The 19,216-nt window shown below is 45.2% G+C and overlaps 1 protein-coding gene across 4 annotated transcripts in view; it reads left to right on the top strand.

The window, feature by feature from the left end:
- The first annotated feature begins 4,192 nt into the window (after positions 1 to 4,192).
- FAM234B (family with sequence similarity 234 member B) overlaps positions 4,193 to 19,216 on the top strand; it is a 40,249-nt gene continuing 25,225 nt past the window's right edge. For 2 of the 4 annotated variants that reach the window (XR_009736609.1, XM_061417811.1), the window contains exons 1-2: positions 4,227 to 4,428; positions 15,524 to 15,922. Coding sequence is in view for 3 of the 4 variants with exons in the window: in XM_061417811.1 (XP_061273795.1) it covers positions 4,392 to 4,428; positions 15,524 to 15,922 (436 nt within the window). In the remaining variant the exon portion in view is untranslated. Of the gene's footprint in view, positions 4,429 to 4,639; positions 4,764 to 15,523; positions 15,923 to 19,216 lie in introns of those variants that run through there. The other 2 variants (XM_061417813.1, XM_061417812.1) reach the window with 2 other exon arrangements.

Below are 19,216 nucleotides of genomic sequence, written 5' to 3'. Positions count from 1 at the left end.
AAGTATTATTAAATTTATTACTAAGTTAATTAGGGGGCTTCCCTGGTGGCTCAGAGGTGAAAGCGTCTGCCTGCTTTGTGGGAGACCTGGGTTTGATCCCTGGGTCAGGAAGATCCCCTGGAGAAGGAAATGGCAACCCACTCCAGTATTCTTGCCTGGAGAATCCCATGGATGGAGGAGCCTGGTGGGCTACAGTCCATGGGGTCACAAAGAGTCGGACACCACTGAGCGACTTAACTAACTAACTAAAGTACTATTAAATTTATTATGAATTACATTGTCAAAAAGTAGTAAATTATTAATAAAAAGGAGAGCTAACACAAAACACGCAGTGGCACACATGGTTCTGTGTGCTTTGCATGTGTCCATTTAATTCTCAAGGGCTTCCTTGTTGGCTCAGAAGGTAAAGACTCCACCTGTAATATGGAGGACCCAGGTTTGATCCCTGGGTGGGGAAGATACCCTGAAGAAGGGCATGGCAACCCACTCCAGTATTCTTGCCTGGAGAATCTCATGGTTAGAGGAGCCTGCTGGGCTATAGTCCATGGGGTCAAAAAGCATGGAACAAGCGACTCACCATGCATGCTCATGCAAACATGGCCTGGCTCCAGAATCTTCCCTCTGTTGACATGAGTGATATTATATTTTTGTGTGGGGTAAAGTGCAGTGGGAATAACTGTTAGAATGCTGGGATTACCCCCACAGGACAGTCCTAGGACTGTTTCTCATGCAAATGAGGCAGTCCAAGTGAGAGATCTCTTAGAACTTTTGTTTGCCATCTACTACTGCGGGCAGGAATCCCTCAGAAGAAATGGAGTAGCCATCATGGTCAACAAAAGAGTCCGAAATGCAGTACTTGGATGCAATCTCAAAAACGACAGAATGATCTCGGTTCGTTTCCAAGGCAAACCATTCAGTATCACAGTAATCCAAGTCTATGCCCCAACCAGTAACGCTGAAGAAGCTGAAGTTGAATGGTTCTATGAAGACCTACAAGACCTTTTAGAACTAACACCCCAAAAAAATGTCCTTTTCATTATAGGGGACTGGAATGCAAAAGTAGGAAGTCAAGAAACACCTGGAGTAACAGGCAAATTTGGCCTTGGAATACGGAATGAAGCAGGGCAAAGACTAATAGAGTTTTGCCAAGAAAATGCACTGGTCATAGCAAACACCCTCTTCCAACAACACAAGAGAAGACTCTACACATGGACATCACCAGGTGGTCAACACCGAAATCAGATTGATTATATTCTTTGCAGCCAAAGATGGAGAAGCTCTATACAGTCAACAAAAACAAGACCAGGAGCTGACTGTGGCTCAGACCATGAACTCCTTATTGCCAAATTCAGACTGAAATTGAAGAAAGTAGGGAAAACCACTAGACCATTCAGGTATGACCTAAATCAAATCCCTTATGATTATACAGTGGAAGTGAGAAATAGATTTAAGGGCCTAGATCTGATAGATAGAGTGCCTGAAGAGCTATGGAATGAGGTTCGTGACATTGGACAGGAGACAGGGATCAAGACCATCCCCATGGAAAAGAAATGCAAAAAAGCGAAATGGCTGTCTGGGGAGGCCTTACAAATAGCTGTGAAAAGAAGAGAAGCGAAAAGCAAAGGAGAAAAGGAAAGATATAAGCAGCTGAATGCAGAGTTCCAAAGAATAGCAAGAAGAGATAAGAAAGCCTTCCTCAGCGATTAATGCAAAGAAATAGAGGAAAACAACAGAATAGGAAAGACTAGAGATCTCTTCAAGAAAATTAGAGATACCAAGGGAACATTTCATGCAAAGATGGGCTTGATAAAGGACAGAAATGATATGGACCTAACAGAAGCAGAAGATATTAAGAAGAGGTGGCAAGAATACACAGAAGAACTGTACAAAAAAGATCTTCACGACCCAGATAATCATGATGGTGTGATCACTGACCTAGAGCCAGACATCCTGGAATGTGAAGTCAAGTGGGTCTTAGAAAGCATCACTATGAACAAAGCTGTCCAGTTGAGCTATTTCAAATCCTGAAAGATGATGCTGTGAAAGTGCTGTACTCAATATGCCAGCAAATTTGGAAAACTCAGCAGTGGCCACAGGACTGGAAAAGATCAGTTTTCATTCCAATCCCAAAGAAAGGCAATGCCAAAGAATGTTCAAACTACTGCACAATTGCACTCATCTCACATGCTAGTAAAGTAATGCTCAAAATTCTTCAAGCCAGGCTTCAGCAATACGTGAACCGTGAACTTCCTGATGTTCAAGCTGGTTTTAGAAAAGGCAGAGGAACCAGAGAGCAAATTGCCAACATCCGCTGGATCATGGAAAAAGCAAGAGAGTTCCAGAAAAACATCTATTTCTGCTTTATTGACTATGCCAAAGACTTTGACTGTGTGGATCACAAGAAACTGTGGAAAATTCTGAAAGAGATGGGAATACCAGACCACCTGATCTGCCTCTTGAGAAATCTGTATACAGGTCAGGAAGCAACAGTTAGAACTGGACATGGAACAACAGACTGGTTCTGAATAGGAATAGGAGTATGTCAAGGTTGTATATTGTCACCCTGCTTATTTAACTTATATGCAGAGTACATCAAGAGAAACGCTGGACTGGAAGAAACACATGCTGGAATCAAGATTGCCGGGAGAAATATCAATAACTTCAGATATGCAGATGACACCACCCTTGTGGCAGAAAGTGAAGAGGAACTAAAAAGCCTCTTGATGAAAGTGAAAGAGGAGAGTGAAAAAGTTGGCTTAAAGCTCAACATTCAGAAAACTAAGATCATGCCATCTGGTCCCATCACTTCATGGGAAATAGATGGGGAAACAGTGGAAACAGTGCCAGACTTTATTTTTTTGGGCTCCAAAATCACTGCAGATGGTGACTGCAGCCATGAAATTAAAAGATGCTTACTCCTTGGAAGGAAAGTTATGACCAACCTAGATAGCATATTCAAAAGCAGAGACATTACTTTGGCAACAAAGGTCCGTCTAGTCAAGGCTATGGTTTTTCCTGTGGTCATGTGTGGATGTGAGAGTTGGACTGTGAAGAAGGCTGAGCGCCGAAGAATTGATTCCTTTGAACTGTGGTGTTGGAGAAGACTCTTGAGAGTTCCTTGGATTGCAAGGAGGTCCAACCAGTCCATTCTGAAGGAAATCAGCCCTGGGGTTTCTTTGGAGGGAACGATGCTGAAGCTGAAACTCCAGTACTTTGGCCACCTCATGGGAAGAGCTGACTCATTGGAAAAGACTCTGATGCTGGGAGGGATTGGGGGCAGGAGAGAAGGGGACGACAGAGGATGAGATGGCTGGATGGCTTCACTGACTCGATGGATGTGAGTCTGAGTGAACTCCAGGAGTTTGTGATGGACAGGGAGGCCTGGTGTGCTGCGATTCATGGGGTCGCAAAGAGTCGGACACGACTGAATGACTTCCCTTTCACTTTTCACTTTCATCCATTGGAGAAGGAAATTGCAACCCAGTCCAGTGTTCTTGCCTGGAGAATCCCAGGGATGGGGGAGCCTGGTGGGCTGCCTCTATGGGGTTGCACAGAATCGGACACGACTGAAGTGACTTAGTAGCAGCAGCAGCAAGTCACATCACCTTTATAGATCTCAGTTTTCTCTTCAGTAAAACATGAAGTCTCTAAGGTCTGCTTCAGTTCTAAGATAAATAATGTCTTCAGCATTCCTGGACTAAAATGCCTACCTCTTGGTGCCTGAGGGGAAGAAACAGGTCTGATCTTGCGTTCTTCGACCTTTCAAGCTGGAAGCTGCGGGGTAGGGTGCTGAGTGGATCCCTGTAAAGAACTGGTAACCAGAGATGAAGCTTAGAGCTCCAGGGGAAACCTCGCCTTTAACCTGAGAAACGTAGAGAAACACACTTACTAGGTGCTTGCTGTGTGCTACGCGTTTTAAATAGATTATGTAATATCATCCTCACAATATGCTCCTGAAGTAGGTGCTATTATCTCCATATCTAAGCTGAAGCTTAGTCATACAAGTGACTTGCCCTGCGAGGGATGTGGGCGGAATTCAAACCCGTCTGACTCCAAAGCCCAGGCGTATTTCACAACCCTTGCCTCCTATCTATTATCTCATTCCGTGCTCACTGCAAGCAGTGGGCTGTATCAGATCCCCATTTCACGGAGGAGGAGAGTGAGGCTCAGCGCGGTGACGTGACCTGCCCAGTAAGGCATCTGTCCCGGAGGGGGCGGGGTGGAGGGGCAGGAGCGCGCACGTGGGCGCGGAGGCGGCAGCGGACGCCTCCTCCAGGCCCTGCCACGCCGCCCGGCTCCCACCTTTTCAGGTCCCGGCCCCGCGCACCTCCACTGCGAACTACACTTCCCGGCAGGACGCGAGCGCGCGCACGCGCACCGGGGCCTCCACCATGGCGACCGTGCTGTCCAGGGCGCTCAAGCTCCCCGGTAAGCTGCAACCTCGCGACCACCCCGCCCACGCCGGACTTGGTGGGGTGGGGACTCCAGGCTCCCGGGGGCGAAGCCTATCGGAGTCTGGCTCCAGCCCGAGCGGAGCTGCAGGCGCGCGGAGGCGAGACGGTGCAGCCCCCCCGCGGGCTGGGGTCCACGCGCCACCAGGGGGCAAAAGAGGCGCCTGGCGGGTCGGAGGTTGCCGGCGCGGGGCGAACCTGGGAAACGCTGGGGGAAGGACCCTGAAGGCGCGCCGGGATGGTGGCCTGGCGCTGCGGCGGCGGCGGATGTCAGGGCGCGCGTCGCCGCCGTCCCCAGGGGAGGGCGATGAGGTTAGCATCCTTTCCCGAGCGCCGCGAAGGACCTACGGGAGGGTCTCCAACTCTTTCCGTCTTGGGCTGGACTGGGGGTTGGGGGCAAGAGGGCGGCAGGATGGCGAGTGACCCCTTTGGAGCAGCCTCCCCATTTAATGACAACATTGATGCTGCGGTGAGGTAGGTGGAACAGGTATTTCCCCTTCTAAAAAATTAATTATCTGTCAAATTGACTTGTCCAGGGTCGCACAAACAGCATAGGAAAAGCCTGGACTTGAACATGGGGGGTCTTCTGACTTTAGATTCTGGGCCTTGGGTTCCACTTGTTCAGCCTCAGGCTCTCAAGCCTGAGCATTTATGAGGATAATTTATTTGCACCGGTAAGTTGCAGATAATGGATGGAATATTCTTTTAAGGAGGCACTAGTGGTGAAGTCAGAGCTAATTCAGTACTTGGGGGCAACAGCTCCAAGGTTTTGGTTTTCCTTTTAAACCTCCAGAATGGAACTGTCCTGCTAGAAACTTGCTATTTTAATAAAAGTATATTTATTCTGCTCAAATACATTTTAGATTTTAAGGCTGTAGAAAAATTTATGCTTTTATCTAAATAAGTTTGTTGTTATTTTGATGTGGACCATTTTTAAAGTCTTTATTGAATTTGTTACAGTATTGCTTCTGTTTTATGTTTTGGTTTTTTTTTTTTTTTCTTTTGGCTGTGAGGCATGGGGGATCTTAGCTCCCCGACCAGGGATCAAACCTACACCCCCTGCGTTGGAAGGCAAAGTCTTAACCACTGGACTATCAAGGAAGTCCCACCTAAATACATTTTAAACATTAAACTATAAACTGTTTGTTTGCTGGTAAGTTGTTAGTGAGAAACGCAGCTGCTTGCCCAGCATGGGTAGAAAGGGCTGGTTGGGTGTCTGGCGGATACCCAGTGGAGGGTCCCTGTTCTCAAGGAGTTTCCAGTCTGCTATACTGTGCCACAGCTGACACTGGGTTGGTTGTGAATTTGATATGAATTTGCATTTCTGTCCCCAGATTTCATGACTTCAGACACTTTTTCTTTGCACATGGTCTCATTATAACTTTGGAAGGAACGTTGATCTCTCTGTTGGAGTGTGTATGTAACACTGGAATAGAATGGGGATAACCCTTAACCTGCAGGATTTATTTTGAAGAGAGTAGCCGTGTATATCCTTAGTGTAGGGTAGTGTCCTCCCATGGGCTTCTCAGGTGATGCAGTGATAAAGACTCCACTCAGGAGACTCGGCTTCGATCCCTGTGTTGGGAAGATCCCCTGGAGGAGGAAATGAGAACCCACTCCAGTATTCTTGCCTGGAGAATCCCATGGACAGAGGCACCTGGCAGGCTGTAGTCCATGGGGTCACAAAGAGTCAGACATGGCTGAGCACGCCTACATAGCATAGCATAGCATAGATATCCTCCCAAGGGGTAATGGGATGTCAGACATATTTAGCTTTGTTTTTCCTTTTCTTTTAGATTCTTTTCCCCCCTCGCACCCCCTCTGAAGTGAAGTGAAGTGAAAGTTGCTCAGTAGTGTCCGACTCTTTTCGACCCCATGGACTGTACAGTCCATGGAATTCTCCAGGCCAGAATACTGGAGTGGGTAGCCTTTCCTTTCTCTAGGGGATCTTCCCAACACAGGGATCGAACCCAAGTCTCCTGCATTGCAGGCAGATTCTCTACCAGCTGAGCCACAAGGGAAGCCCCTCGTCCCCTCTCATATAGCTAATTGTCATTCTCAAAGGCTGGAAATGCAAAACAAAAAATCTTGCTTTTGAAACTCTTGAGCTGTTTTGCATGCTGAGGCTTCATCGTTGCTCCTGGAGTATTCAGATGCAGTAAGTGTGTCAGCTGACCGGGTGGGGGAAGCACAGTCTGGTCCTGGACCTGTGTGTGTGGACGGCAGTAGGGCCCTGAGCACTCAGGTACTCTCGACACTTTGAGGTCCAGGCTGTTGTTGTTCAGTCGCTAAGTCGTGTCCAGCTGTTTGTGACCCATGGACTGCAGCACGCCAGGCTTCCCTGTCCATCCCAACTCCCGGAACTTACCCAAACTCATGTTCATTGAGTTGGTGATGGGTCCAACTGTCTCATCCTCTGTCGTTGCCTTTCTCCTCCTGCCTTCAATCTTTATCAGCATCAGGGTCTTTTCCAATGAGTCAGTTCTTCGATCAGGCGGCCATAGTATTGGATCAGCATCAGTCCTTCCAATGAATATTCAGGATTGATTTCCTTTAGGATTGACTGGTTTGATCTGTTGGCTGTCCAAGGGACTCTCAAGAGTCTTCTCAAACACCACAGTTCAAAAGCATCAATTCTGCGGTGCTCAGCCTTCTTTATGGCTCAACTCTCACATCCATACATGACTACTGGAAAAACCATAGCTTTGACCACACAGATGTTTGTCGGCAAAGTGGTGTCTCAAGTTTTTTAACACGCTGTCATAGTTTTTCTTCCAAGGAGCAAGTGTCTTTTAATTCCATGGCTACAGTCACTGTCCACAGTGATTTTGGAGCCCCAAATGAAATCTAACACCATTTCCACTTTTTCCCCATCTGTTTACCATGAAGTGATGGGACCAGATACCATGATGTTCCTTTTTCGAATGTTGAGTCTAGGCCCAGGTACAAAGGCTGTATGTTTTTTTAGGTGATGTGGGTCTTAGGGGCTTTTTTCTCATGCTTTTGCTTTTCTCCCTCTTACCCTTTCTCCCTTCTACCACAAATACAACTGTTAGCTTTTATATTAGATGGAAGTTGCTTTCTGAAAGCCCTTTTTGGGTACTCTATAATTGGGTCTGTGAAGCTGTTATCCTGTTTTGGCTACTGTATCATGTTACTTTAGTTAACATCCTCACTGTTTTTTTCTTTTTTTACATTGAGTATCATTGATGTATAATCAATGTATAATATCATTGATGTATTGTATTAGTTTCAGGTGTACGAATAATTTGATATTTGTAGATATTGCAAAATCACCACAATGACATCCTTACTATTTTTATGTGTAAGGAAGCAGAACAGAATGGTGGTGAAGAGCATGAGACCGACTTGGATTAATCCACTGTTTATCAGATTCTCTTTAACCTTTAGTTTCTTCATATGTACTAATAATATTATTATGGAACCTTTCACTGTTAGCCATACAGTAGGGTTATTTGGGATAGTAAAAGAGATGGATGTGCTTAAGAAGTTTGTTGACCTTTGATATATGTTAATTATTCAGTAAGTGTCAGGCATTATTATCTTCATCATTAGCACCATGATCCGGAGAAGGCAATGGCACCCCACTCCGGTACTTTTGCCTGGAAAATCCCATGGACGGAGGAGCCTGGTGGGCTGCAGTGCATGGGGTTGCCAAGAGTCGGACCTGACTGAACGACTTCACTTTCACTTTTCACTTTCATGCATTGGAGAAGGAAATGGCAACCCACTCCAGTGTTCTTGCCTGGAGAATCCCAGGGACAGGGGAGCCTGGTGGGCTGCCGTCTATGGGGTCGCACAAGGTTGGACACGACTGAAGCGACTTAGCAGCAGCAGCAGCAGTATGATCTTTACAAATGTGGTAACTGGAGGGAGGCCTGATGTAATGTGCTCATGGCCAGTGTCCATCAACCTGGTGAAGAAAGAGCAGTCCCTGGGATGTTTTCAGTTGCATATCCTTTCATCAAGCTCAAGATGGAAAGACGTTTGGCCGACATGCATAGAATGCAGTTAATTAGTAACAGAAGGACAATGTGAGATTCATAAAGCAGCTGGTGGGGCATCTTATCTCTTAAGAATATATATTTTTAGTCCATTTAAAAGTTTAAAGGTCAAACACTGAAGGGAATAGAAGAGCATAATGTTATTGTAATGGTTTGCTTTATTATGTGTAACATGGAATGATTCTGTGCCCTTGGATAAACTAATTCATGATGGAAGTGATTTACCTTTAGCTACAGTAGAGTGTAGGCGAAAGTCTGTGTAAAGTATAGTGCATGTCACAGAGTAGGACACACTATAGTATGTTTTCCTGAAAACACTTGGGGCTGGTACAGTTGCATCTCTTTCCTGTTGATATTTTCCTCTGTCTCATTTTTGGATTGCTATTTGCCCAGCATCCTCTGTCTTTCTAAAAGTGACAGTCGTGGGAAGCTTATTTACACTGATGTATTCTGAAATTCGGAGAAGGCAATGGCACCCCACTCCAGTACTCTTGCCTGGAAAACCCCATGGACGGCGGAGCTTGGTGGGCTGCAGTCCATGGGGTCGCTAAGAGTCGGACACGACTGAGTGACTTCACTTTCACTTTTCACTTTCATGCATTGGAGAAGGAAATGGAAACCCACTCCAGTCTTGCCTGGAGAATCCCAGGGACAGGGGAGCCTGGTGGGCTTCCCATCTATGGGGTCGCACAGAGTCGGACACGACTGAAGTGACTTAGCAGCAGCAGCAGCAGCATTCTGAAATTGGGCTTCCCGGGTGAGACTAGTGGTAAAGAATCCACCTGGCAATGCAGGAGATGTAAGAGACACAGGTTTTATTCCTGGGTCAGGAAGATTCCCTGGAGAAGGAAATGGCAACCCACTCGGACAGAGGAGCCTGGCAGACCACAGTCCAGGGGTTGCAAAGAGTTGGACACAACTGAGAGTCTAAGCACATTCTGAAATCAGTGTCTTCTCTTTATTTTCTGAAAACCTTTCATTGACTAAAAATGTGGGTGGTGGCTGAAATCAGCAGACAAGATGTTGGTAAAGTTCCCTGAGCTTTGAAGCATGGATTGGATGTTACTCCTCAGCCTGAGTGTAACTTTAGGCAAGTGATGTACTATATATTTCACTCTTTTTCTGTGAATAGATAGAAAAAATATTTTACTTAGGACTTCTGTAATTGAAACTTGCTGTAATAATTAAGTGGAAGGTTGTTTTTGCACGTTCTGGAAAAATACATATTAATAGTAAAAAAGTCAATATTTATTTTCCTCTGTAATTTAGCCAAGCACTGGTTGTAATCTGTGATCCCTTAAAGAAAGCGTATGTGATCTTTTGTTCTTGCCTCTGTACTTCAGAAATATCATGTCTGGGTCAGTTCTTGGATTTTGCAGTCTCATTTTCTTTCTTTGAGGATTTTTCCATATTGCCGCACTGTCATTTAGTAATGTTTTGCTGTGGAGAAGTCAGCCTGATTTTTGTTCCCACCATTCGTGACTTGCTTTTTTTCTCTTGGACTGACTGGCTGCTCATAGGATTCTGTCTTTGTCCTTGAAGTTCTTTGCCTTTACTAGGATATATTTCAGTATTGATTGCTCTGTATCAGTTTTTCTTTTTTTTTTTAATTTTATTTTATTTTTAAACTTTACATAATTGTATTAGTTTTGCCTCAGTTTTTCTTGAGACTCAGTGGACACCTTATTCTGCAGTTTCAGGTCTTGCTCTACTGTAGGAACCTTTTTCGTATGGGCTTCCTTGCTGGCTCAAATTATAAAGAATCCACCTGCAATGCAGGAGACCTGGGTTCGATCCCTGGGTTGGGAGGATCTCCTGGAGAAGGGCACGGCAACCCACTCTACTATTCTTGCCTGGAGAATCCCATGGACAGAGGAAGCTGGTGGGCTACAGTCCATGGGATCCCAGAGAGTTGGACATGACTGAGCAACTAACCCTTAACTGCAGGAGCTTTATTCGTATGTCTTTTAAATCATTTTTGGTTCCATTCTCTTTTCTATGTTCTTCTTCAGTTACGTGATTGGATCACTTTTATCCTCTATATCTGTCCTTTTCTTTCTAGTCCTTTTAAATACCTTGCTGTTTTTCTTATGAAGTGCCGAGATAGTACAGCCTTCAAGCCACACTGCCTGGGACTGAATCCTTGTACTATCGCTTATTTGCTGTTTAACTATGGGCCTTAAACTTCCAAACCTCAGTTTCCTCGTCTTTAAAATGGAGATAAAATTGTGTCTGCCTCAAAGAGTTGCTGTGATAATTTACTGAGCTAAGGCAGTTAAAAGGCTTGAAAGAGAGTATAGTAAGTGCTCAAAACTTTCAGCCCTTGTTATTTCTGTTTCATCTTGCTTGATTTTCACAGTCTAACCTTTACATCTCTGATGCTCTTTTCAGCCTTTCGGCTCTTTTTGCCAATCCCAATAAAGATATCCTTTGTAAGACTGTTTTATTCTTTCCTTCCATCATTTTCTTGAGTCCTCCTTGTTACATCTTTACATCTTCTCTGTTGAATCATCATTTCTTCTTAGAAATGTTCTGTTTTTCCATGAGCCCTTATTTCAGAGAAGGCAATTGCTTCAATTTCTTGGATTCTAGGGGGAAGTATCTGTTCACTATTTCTTCCATTTCATGGTATCACTTGTCCAGCATTTGTTCTGTAGCTGGGTTTTTGTTTGCTGGGTTTTGTTGTAATTTCTTTCTTGAGTGTTTGTAGAACTTTGCAGTAGCTTATGGACTGAGTACTAATGATGGCTGTGTTCTGATTTCTATTCGTATTTGGATGGGCGGCTGTTTTACAGCCAGCTATTGGCTGACTGGTGGGCAGAGGCCGAATGAATTTGGGCAGCTGAGGCTGGAACCTAAGCTAGGCTGTCAACTCAAATCCCTTTCCCACCAGCGCTCTTCCTTTGTGGATGTTGCTTTCGTCACAGGCTGGCATCTGTCGCAGGGCCTCAGAATGCTGGTTTAGCATTTACTTCTTTGTTTCTTATTGTGCGTGCATGATCAGTCATGTCCGATTCTGCGACCCCATGGATGTAGCCCACCAGCCTCCTCTGTCCATGGGTTTTTCAGGCAAGAATAGTGGAGTGGGTTGCCATTCTCTCCTCCAGGAGATCTTCCCGACTCTCCTGTGTCTCCTGCATTGCAGGCCGATTCTTTACACTGTAAGCCCTTGGGGAAGTCCCTTGTTACTTGTGCCAGTTGTCAGTTTATTGACCCTGAGCTCCACATTCGCTTTTGTTGTCTGATCTGTAAACGTGGATCTGGACCCTTTAAATTCCAATTCTTCTTCTGGGCTACAGTCTCCCCATTCCAGGATACCTTTTGGATTTCTCTTCCCAGGTTTATATTTACTTTCCTTTCACTGTTTAATCAGTCTCTGCATGTAACTGTCCTGTTTGAATTAGTGGCTGGTTTCTGTCTCCTGATTGGACCCACACTGTCCAAAAAAATCCGCCCCTTGAGAACTGCCAATGTTACCTTTTCTAACCTGCTGCACTGCCAGCCTGCTTCTTGTAAAGAGAAAAGCTCGTTCTCTTTCTTCTTCAGTCTTATCTTGGCTGTTCACACTGTGGTGTTGAATGAGGCTCATTGATGCTTCTGGGACCCCCACGCTTTGTCTTTCTGAGCAAAAGATTATTTGGTTTGGCTTTATATCTGGGGAACGAGGGAGGCAGCACAACTGATTGGTTAGAGCCGTGGATTCTAATCAAATTGCCTGATGTTGAATCCTGGCTTTTCTTGTTAATTCTGTGATCTCAGGCAACTGACCTCTTTATATTTTAATCTTCTTGTTGATAAAGTGGGGATAATAATGGCACCTACCTCCTGGGGTGGTTGTGAGGATTAAATGCGTTAACCCCTGTAAGCGCATGGGCCAGTGCCTGGTGTAGTAGCTCTTAGTACATTTCCACTGGTCCTCCAGGTCATCACTATTATTAATTGCGTGAACTCGGCTCCTTGCTGGAGACCTGAGATGTATGTCCCTATTCTTAATATACTTCCTCAGTTGGATGCAAGTTTCACTGCCTTTGGCAACGACTTTTCATAAATTACAGTTTGGGGATGTGGCTGTTTCCTTTTTTATTCTTTTTCTATTTTTGTTTCTTTTTCTTCCCCTCTGGTTTTAGGGAGAGACTGACAGAAAGGTCATCCTTTGCCATCGTTAACTAGCAGCACATAATCTTTTTAGAGGGACCAGTTCGACAGAGGCTTTGATTTTCAAACAATGCTTGTAATTTATAGATTTATTAAAGAATTTGTACAAGTCTCTGCAGCATTTGCAGTCAAGTTCTCTTCTTCCCTGTGATAGTATATCATAAAATGAAAATGGATTTCCTTTAAACTGTTTTTTTCACTAGTATTACAGTCATAATTTCACTTTGGCAGAGATGCTGTTTTAGGCCGTATTTGTTGCATGCTGAAAACTGACTAGGAAAATGGAATTCAGTTAGTGTTCATGCTGAATTTTTCACTTGATGCTAAAAATCATGTAATTGTAGGATGGCTTGAGCATATGTAGAAAGTGCTTTGGAGTTTTAGTTGAATCAATTGTTGAATCAGTTTTAGCTGAATCAGTGATGGGACAACCAAGAAAGCTGGCCTGATCCTAGGTGGTGGTGATTGCTGTTCAGTTGCTAAGTTGTGACTCTTTGTGACCCCATGGACTACAGCACGCAAGCCTTCCCTGTTTTCCACTATGTCCGGAGTTTGCTCAGATTCATGTCCATTGAGTCAGTGATTCTATCTAACCACCTCATCCTCTGTCGCCCCCTTATCCTCCTGCCTTCAGTCTTTCCCAGCATCAGGGTCTTTTCTGGTGAGTCAGCTCTTTGCATCAGGTGGCCTAAGTATTGGAACTTCAGCTTCAGTGTCAGTCTTTCCAATGAATATTTAGGGTAGATTTCCTTTAGGATTGACTGGTTTGATCCTAGTTACAGGTTTTGAATTGTAGTGGCCTCTCTGCCCTCCCCTGGTCAGACCACACCCCTGGGACCATATTCAGGTCTGGGAACTGTCTTTGAAGAGCATGGACATGTTGTGTCCAGAGGAGAGGGACTGGGGTGTCATGGACACCTGAAATAATACTTCTTCAAGTAATGGGTTGAAGAGGTAGAGATATTTAACCTGGGGATGAGGAGATGGGGTGAGGGCAGAGGAGAGATAGAATACCAACAGTAATAACAGAAGCTGAAATTTATTGAGCTTGACTCTTACGTCAGCACCGAGAACCATGCATGTATTATTTAATCCTCGTATCAGTGGCTCATTGGTAAAGAATCTGCCTGCCAACGCAGAAGACGCAATGCAGGAGACACAGTTTCAATCCCTGGGTTGGAAAGATCCCTTGGAGAAGGAAATGGCAACCCACTCCAGTATTCTTGCTTTGGAAATTCCATGGACAGAGGAGCCTGGTGGGCTACAGTCCATAGGGTTGCAAAAGAATTGGACACGACTTAGTGATTAAACAACCATAATAAGCCTGAAATAAAGGCATAAACTCCTCCAGTTGCTGGCACTTAGGGCAGGGGGCGGCTTGGGAGGAGGAAGGTTTAACCCCCTCTACCCTCGTAAATGTCCGCCTCCTGCCACCCCAGCAAAGACACGGTCTAAATAAAACTGGGGTGCTTATTGTGTAAACTAGTGTCAAGACAAGTCCTCCATCTCCACATGCCTGCTAGATTCCACCACTCCCAGCCTGCAGGATCAGAATAGCAATTTTCAGGTAACCACTGTTTACTGAAACATGCGCTGAAAGGGTGTTAGACTCTCAGGAAGATTCTCAAAACTAAGTTTTTGGTAAGATGTCTCCAGGTGACTTTCAGCATTTGACTTTCTTCGTGGTTTCTGTAGAAACAGTTTTGTGCTAAGTCGCTTCAGTTGTGTCTGACTCTTTGGGACCCTATGAACTGTAGCCCACCAGGCTCCTCTGTCCACGGACAGAGGCAAGAATACTGGAGTGGGTTGCCATTTCCTCCTAGAGGGTATCTTCCCGACTCAGGGATTGAACCTGAGTCTCTTACGTCTCCTGCATTGGAGGAGGGTTCTTTAACACTAGCACCACCTGCGAAGCCCAGAAACTACTGGGAAGTCACACATATTGGCCTGTGAGGAGCGGTGTGCAGAGAACAATGGTTCTAAAAGTTTAGAGGAGTCATGGGACAGATTGGAACATCACCACTCTACGAAAATCGAAGGAAATATACACATTAGGTGTATGCAAGACCCATGGAAGAGCCATGGTCGTTTCGTTACTGAGAATCACACAAACTAACAGAACTTTTTAAAAAAAACTAGTATTTGAAGTTAGCTATTTTCTATTTCTTTTCGAATGTTCTTAAATTCATGAAAGTGATAATTTTAGAACAGCAGTGCCCAACCTTTTTGGCACCAGGGACTGGTCTGGTGGAATACTAGATCCCTCTCATGGGCTGTTTACAGTAGGGTTCACACTCTTATAAGAATCTAATGCCGCCGCTGATTTGACAGAAGGCAGAGCTCAGACAGTGATTTGAGTGACGGAGTGTGTATGTGCGTGCGTGCGTGAGCGCCCAGTCACGTCTGACTCTTTGCAACCCCATGGACTGTAGCCTGCCAGGCTCCTCTGTCCATGGGATTTCCCAGGCAAGAGCACTAGAGCAGGTTGCCATTCCCTTCTCCAGGGGATCTTCGTAACCCAGGGATTCCGCATCCCTTGCATTGACAGGCGGGTTCTTTACCAGCTGAGCCACAGGGGAAGCTAAGTGATGGGGAATGGCTATAAATACAGATGGAGCTTTACTTGCTCACCCACCTCTTGCCTCCTGCTGTGTGACCCAGTTCTCTGTTGGGGAGCCCTGTTCCAGAACACTGTGATTTTCTTTCTTTTTCTCCCCCATCCTTTCCCCCTTTCACTGGCATCTGTTTTTATAGATGGCTCTGTGGTCCAGGCTTATCAGCCTAGACCTGTTCTGTTCTGTGTGTTCTCCTAGGTGTTTCCAGTTTCCATGTGTTGACTGAGGGGTCTTCCTTGCAAGTCCCCCTTGACCGTCTGGGTTTCTCTCTTTTCAGGGAAGAAAAGTCCGGACCTGGGGGAGTATGACCCCCTCACACAGGCCGACAGCGATGAGAGTGAAGATGATCTGGTGCTTAACCTGCAGCAGAAGAACGGAGGGGTCAAGAACGGGAAGAGCCCACTGGGGGAGGCACCGGAGCCCGACTCAGATGCTGAGGTTGCAGGGGCTGGGAAGCCACATCTCTCCGAGGTTACCCCTGAGGGGTACCCCTTGGAGCCCTTGGGGGCCCTGGAGCAGAAGGCGGCCTCCTCCGTTGTGTCCTGTGTGCGCACATCTGTCTTTCTGCTGATGCTGGTGGTCTCCATGGTCCTAGTGCTCGTGTGTGCTTTCCTGATCCCCTGTCCCCCTCGAGACCTGCACAGCACGTGGAGCCGCCACCTGGGTCCCCAGGGAGGTAAGCGGCTGGAGGGGGTAGGGTGGGGGGGTTTCAGTCTGTAAAACTCCATCGCGTGTCATTCTGGAAAGTGCCTGATGACATTGAAAATTTCCTTCAAGTCTTTACATGTTAAAGCGTGTCACCTACCATTTCTCTTGCTGTGTGCAGAGACGGTTTGGAAGTTAAGGTTGGACATAAGACAAAGATGGATCAGTACCGTTCCAAAATCTTGGGAGGATGGCTGGCTGTGTTTCTACTGGGGGAAGGTCTTATTTGGACACAGAGAGGAGAAAGCCCTGGTTTGCTGGGCTCCAGATGTGCAGCTGAGGCTGGATCAGGGGAGGGCAGAGCCGGGGGAAGGAGGATTCACAAAGAAAGTAAGGCTCCCGTCCTGGCCAAGCCAGAGGCCTTGTAGGGCTCCTGTAGGGCACTTGGGCGGTTGCTGATTGTGGAAGCCCAGTCTCAATTGAATTTTCAAATAATTTTTTAAAATTTATTTTTTTATTGAAATATAGTTGATTTGGGGGGCTTCCTTGGTGGCTCAGAGGGTAAAAAATCTGCTTGCAGTGCAGGAGACCTAGGATCAATCCCTGGGTGGGGAAGATTCCCTGGAGGAGGAAATGGCAGCCCACTCCAGTATTCTTGCCTGGAGAATCCCACGGACAGAGGAGCCTGGTGGGCTACAGTTCATGGGGTCACAAAGAGTTGGGCAGGACAGAAGGAATAACAGTTTCACTTTCATAGTTGACTTACAATGTTGCATTAGTTCCTGCCCTACAGCAAAGTGATCCAGCTGTATCTATATCTATAGCTTCTTTTTCAGATTCTTTCCACTGTGGGCTATCATAGGGTATTGAGTATAGTTTCCTGTGCTTTGCAGTAGGACACTGTTGTTTATGAAATAATTTCTTTTCCAGAAAAAGAGGGTTGCTTTCTTGTGGTAACTTTTTTTTTCCTGCTCTTAATGGTTGGAATGGTGCTACCCAAGTAATTCTGGCTATTTGACTCATTTTGGAGCAGGTTTCTTTACTTTTTATTTTAATTATATTTTTTATTGAAGGAAAGAGTCTTTAAATTTTATGGTGCTCTACAGTTTTCAGAAGTTTCTCACCTGTAGTTTCTTATAATCCCATAATAACCTCTTTTAAAAAAATCTTCTGTGTTGCTCTGCCCTTCTACTGGTAACCATTGGTTTGTTCCCTGTAGCTGTGAGTCTGCTTCTTTTTTTGTTATAGTCACTGTTTTGTTGTATTTTTGAGATTCTACATATAAGTGATCCTGAACAGTATTTGTCTTTTGTCTGCCTTATTTCATTTAGCATAATACCCTCCAGGTCCATCCATGTTGCTGCAAATAGCAAATTTCATTTTTTTTTTATGACTGAGTAGCATTCCATTGTATATATGTATGCATATTTGTAATCGGAGAAGGCAACGGCACCCCACTCCAGTACTCCTGCCTGGAAAATCCCATGGACAGAGGAGCCTGGTAGGCTGCAGTCCATGGGGTCGCTGAGGGTCGGACACGACTGAGCGACTTCACTTTCACTTTTCACTTTCATGCATTGGAGAAGGAAATGGCAACCCACTCCAGTGTTCTTGCCTGGAGAATCCCAGGGATGGGGGAGCCTGGTGGGCTGCCGTCTATGGGGTCACACAGAGTTGGATATGACTGAAGTGACTTAGCAATAGCAGCATGCATATTTGTATACAGGGTGTATATCTTTTCTTTTTAAACTTTTTGTTATGTATCAGGATATATAACCAATTAACAATGTTGTAATAGTTTCAGGTGAACAGCCAAGGGACTCAGCCATACCTACAGATGTATCCATTCTCTCCCACACTCTCCTCCCATCCAGGCTGCCACATAATTTGAGTAGAGTTCCATATGCTGTATCTTTATTGAGATCCTTGTTGGTTATGCACTTTGAATATAGCAGTGTACCACATCTTAACTTTATCCATTCCTGTTGATGGACACTTATGTGGTAAAGCAGGTTTCTTTAATACAACTTACTCTGAATCAAGTCTGGAGATCCCATCTAACAGTTAGTGTTGAGTGGTCCTGTCTCTTGTAAACTGAACCAGGCGGAAGGGGCTCAGAACACACAAGCCCAACTGTGGCACTTTGGCGGATTGGCTGTTGTGTGTTGAAGGTGTTTGAACAACAACAGGTGCAAGAGGGCCACTGATCTTCGAGCCTTCCTAAAAGCAGGAGATGAAACTCCCAGGTGAAAGAAAGATGCTCTCCGTATAGCAGGAGAAAAGAACAATCTTATCACCTGAGGTTGAGGCCGAGAAAAGTCTGTGCGCATAGACCTTATAATTCCCCCAAGTGTCCTTCACCTCCTCACCTTATCCCCTCTGCCCACCAAAGGGTTCCGCTGTCCTGAGTTTCCTGTCGGTATTCCTTTCCTTGTGTTTAAAGTTTTGCCACATAGATTTGTATCCCTAAATGATCCATCCTTTAATTTTGCTTGTTTTTGAATGTCATATAAATATAATCATGCAGTCTTCTGTGACTTGCTTTTTTGTTCAGCATCTTTAAAGAAAATGTTTGAGGTTTATCTGTTATCAATGTACTGTCACTAGAATTTCTTTATTTTCACCATTAATTTTCCGTGGTGTGAATATCCTGTGATTTAGTCATCCATTCTACTGTTGGCGAGCATTTAGGTGGTTTCTATTTTTTAAAAGTAAGTAATACCAAAAAAAAAAAAAAATTAATACCACTACCCTGGAGAAGGAAATGGTAACCCACTGCAGTATTCTTGCCTGGGATATCCCATGGACAGAGGAGTCTGGCGGGCTACAGTCCATGGGGTCACAAAAGAGGTCGGACACGACTTAGCAGCTAAGCAGCAGCAGCAGTACCACTAAGAAGATTCCGGAATGTGTTTCCTGATGGAGTATGTAAGGATTTCCTTTGAGCATAAACCTGGGAGTGAAATTGCTGGTTGGCAGGGTGTGTTGTATGTCTAGGCATGCGTGCGTGCTAAGTTGCTTTAGTTGTGTCAGACTCTTTCGCAGCTCTATGGACTATAGGCTGCCAGTCTTCCCTTTCCATGGGATTCTCTAGGCAAGAATACTGGAGTGAAAAAAAAAAAAAATACTGGAGTCGGTAGCCATTCCTTTTTCTAGGGGATCTTCCTGACCCAGGGATCAAACCTGTGTCTCCTGCTTTGCAGGCAGATTCTTTACCACTGAGCCACCCGGGAAGCCCACACATCTAGGAGTTTATATTAAATCATTTTCCATAGTGGTTGTACCAGTTTGCACTTCCACCAGCCACGTGTGAATTCTCTCCGAA

The sequence above is a fragment of the Bos javanicus genome, chromosome 5, assembly GCF_032452875.1.
Source record: "Bos javanicus breed banteng chromosome 5, ARS-OSU_banteng_1.0, whole genome shotgun sequence".
NCBI lineage: Eukaryota > Metazoa > Chordata > Mammalia > Artiodactyla > Bovidae > Bos > Bos javanicus.
This window is presented reverse-complemented; position numbering and strand designations above follow the sequence as displayed.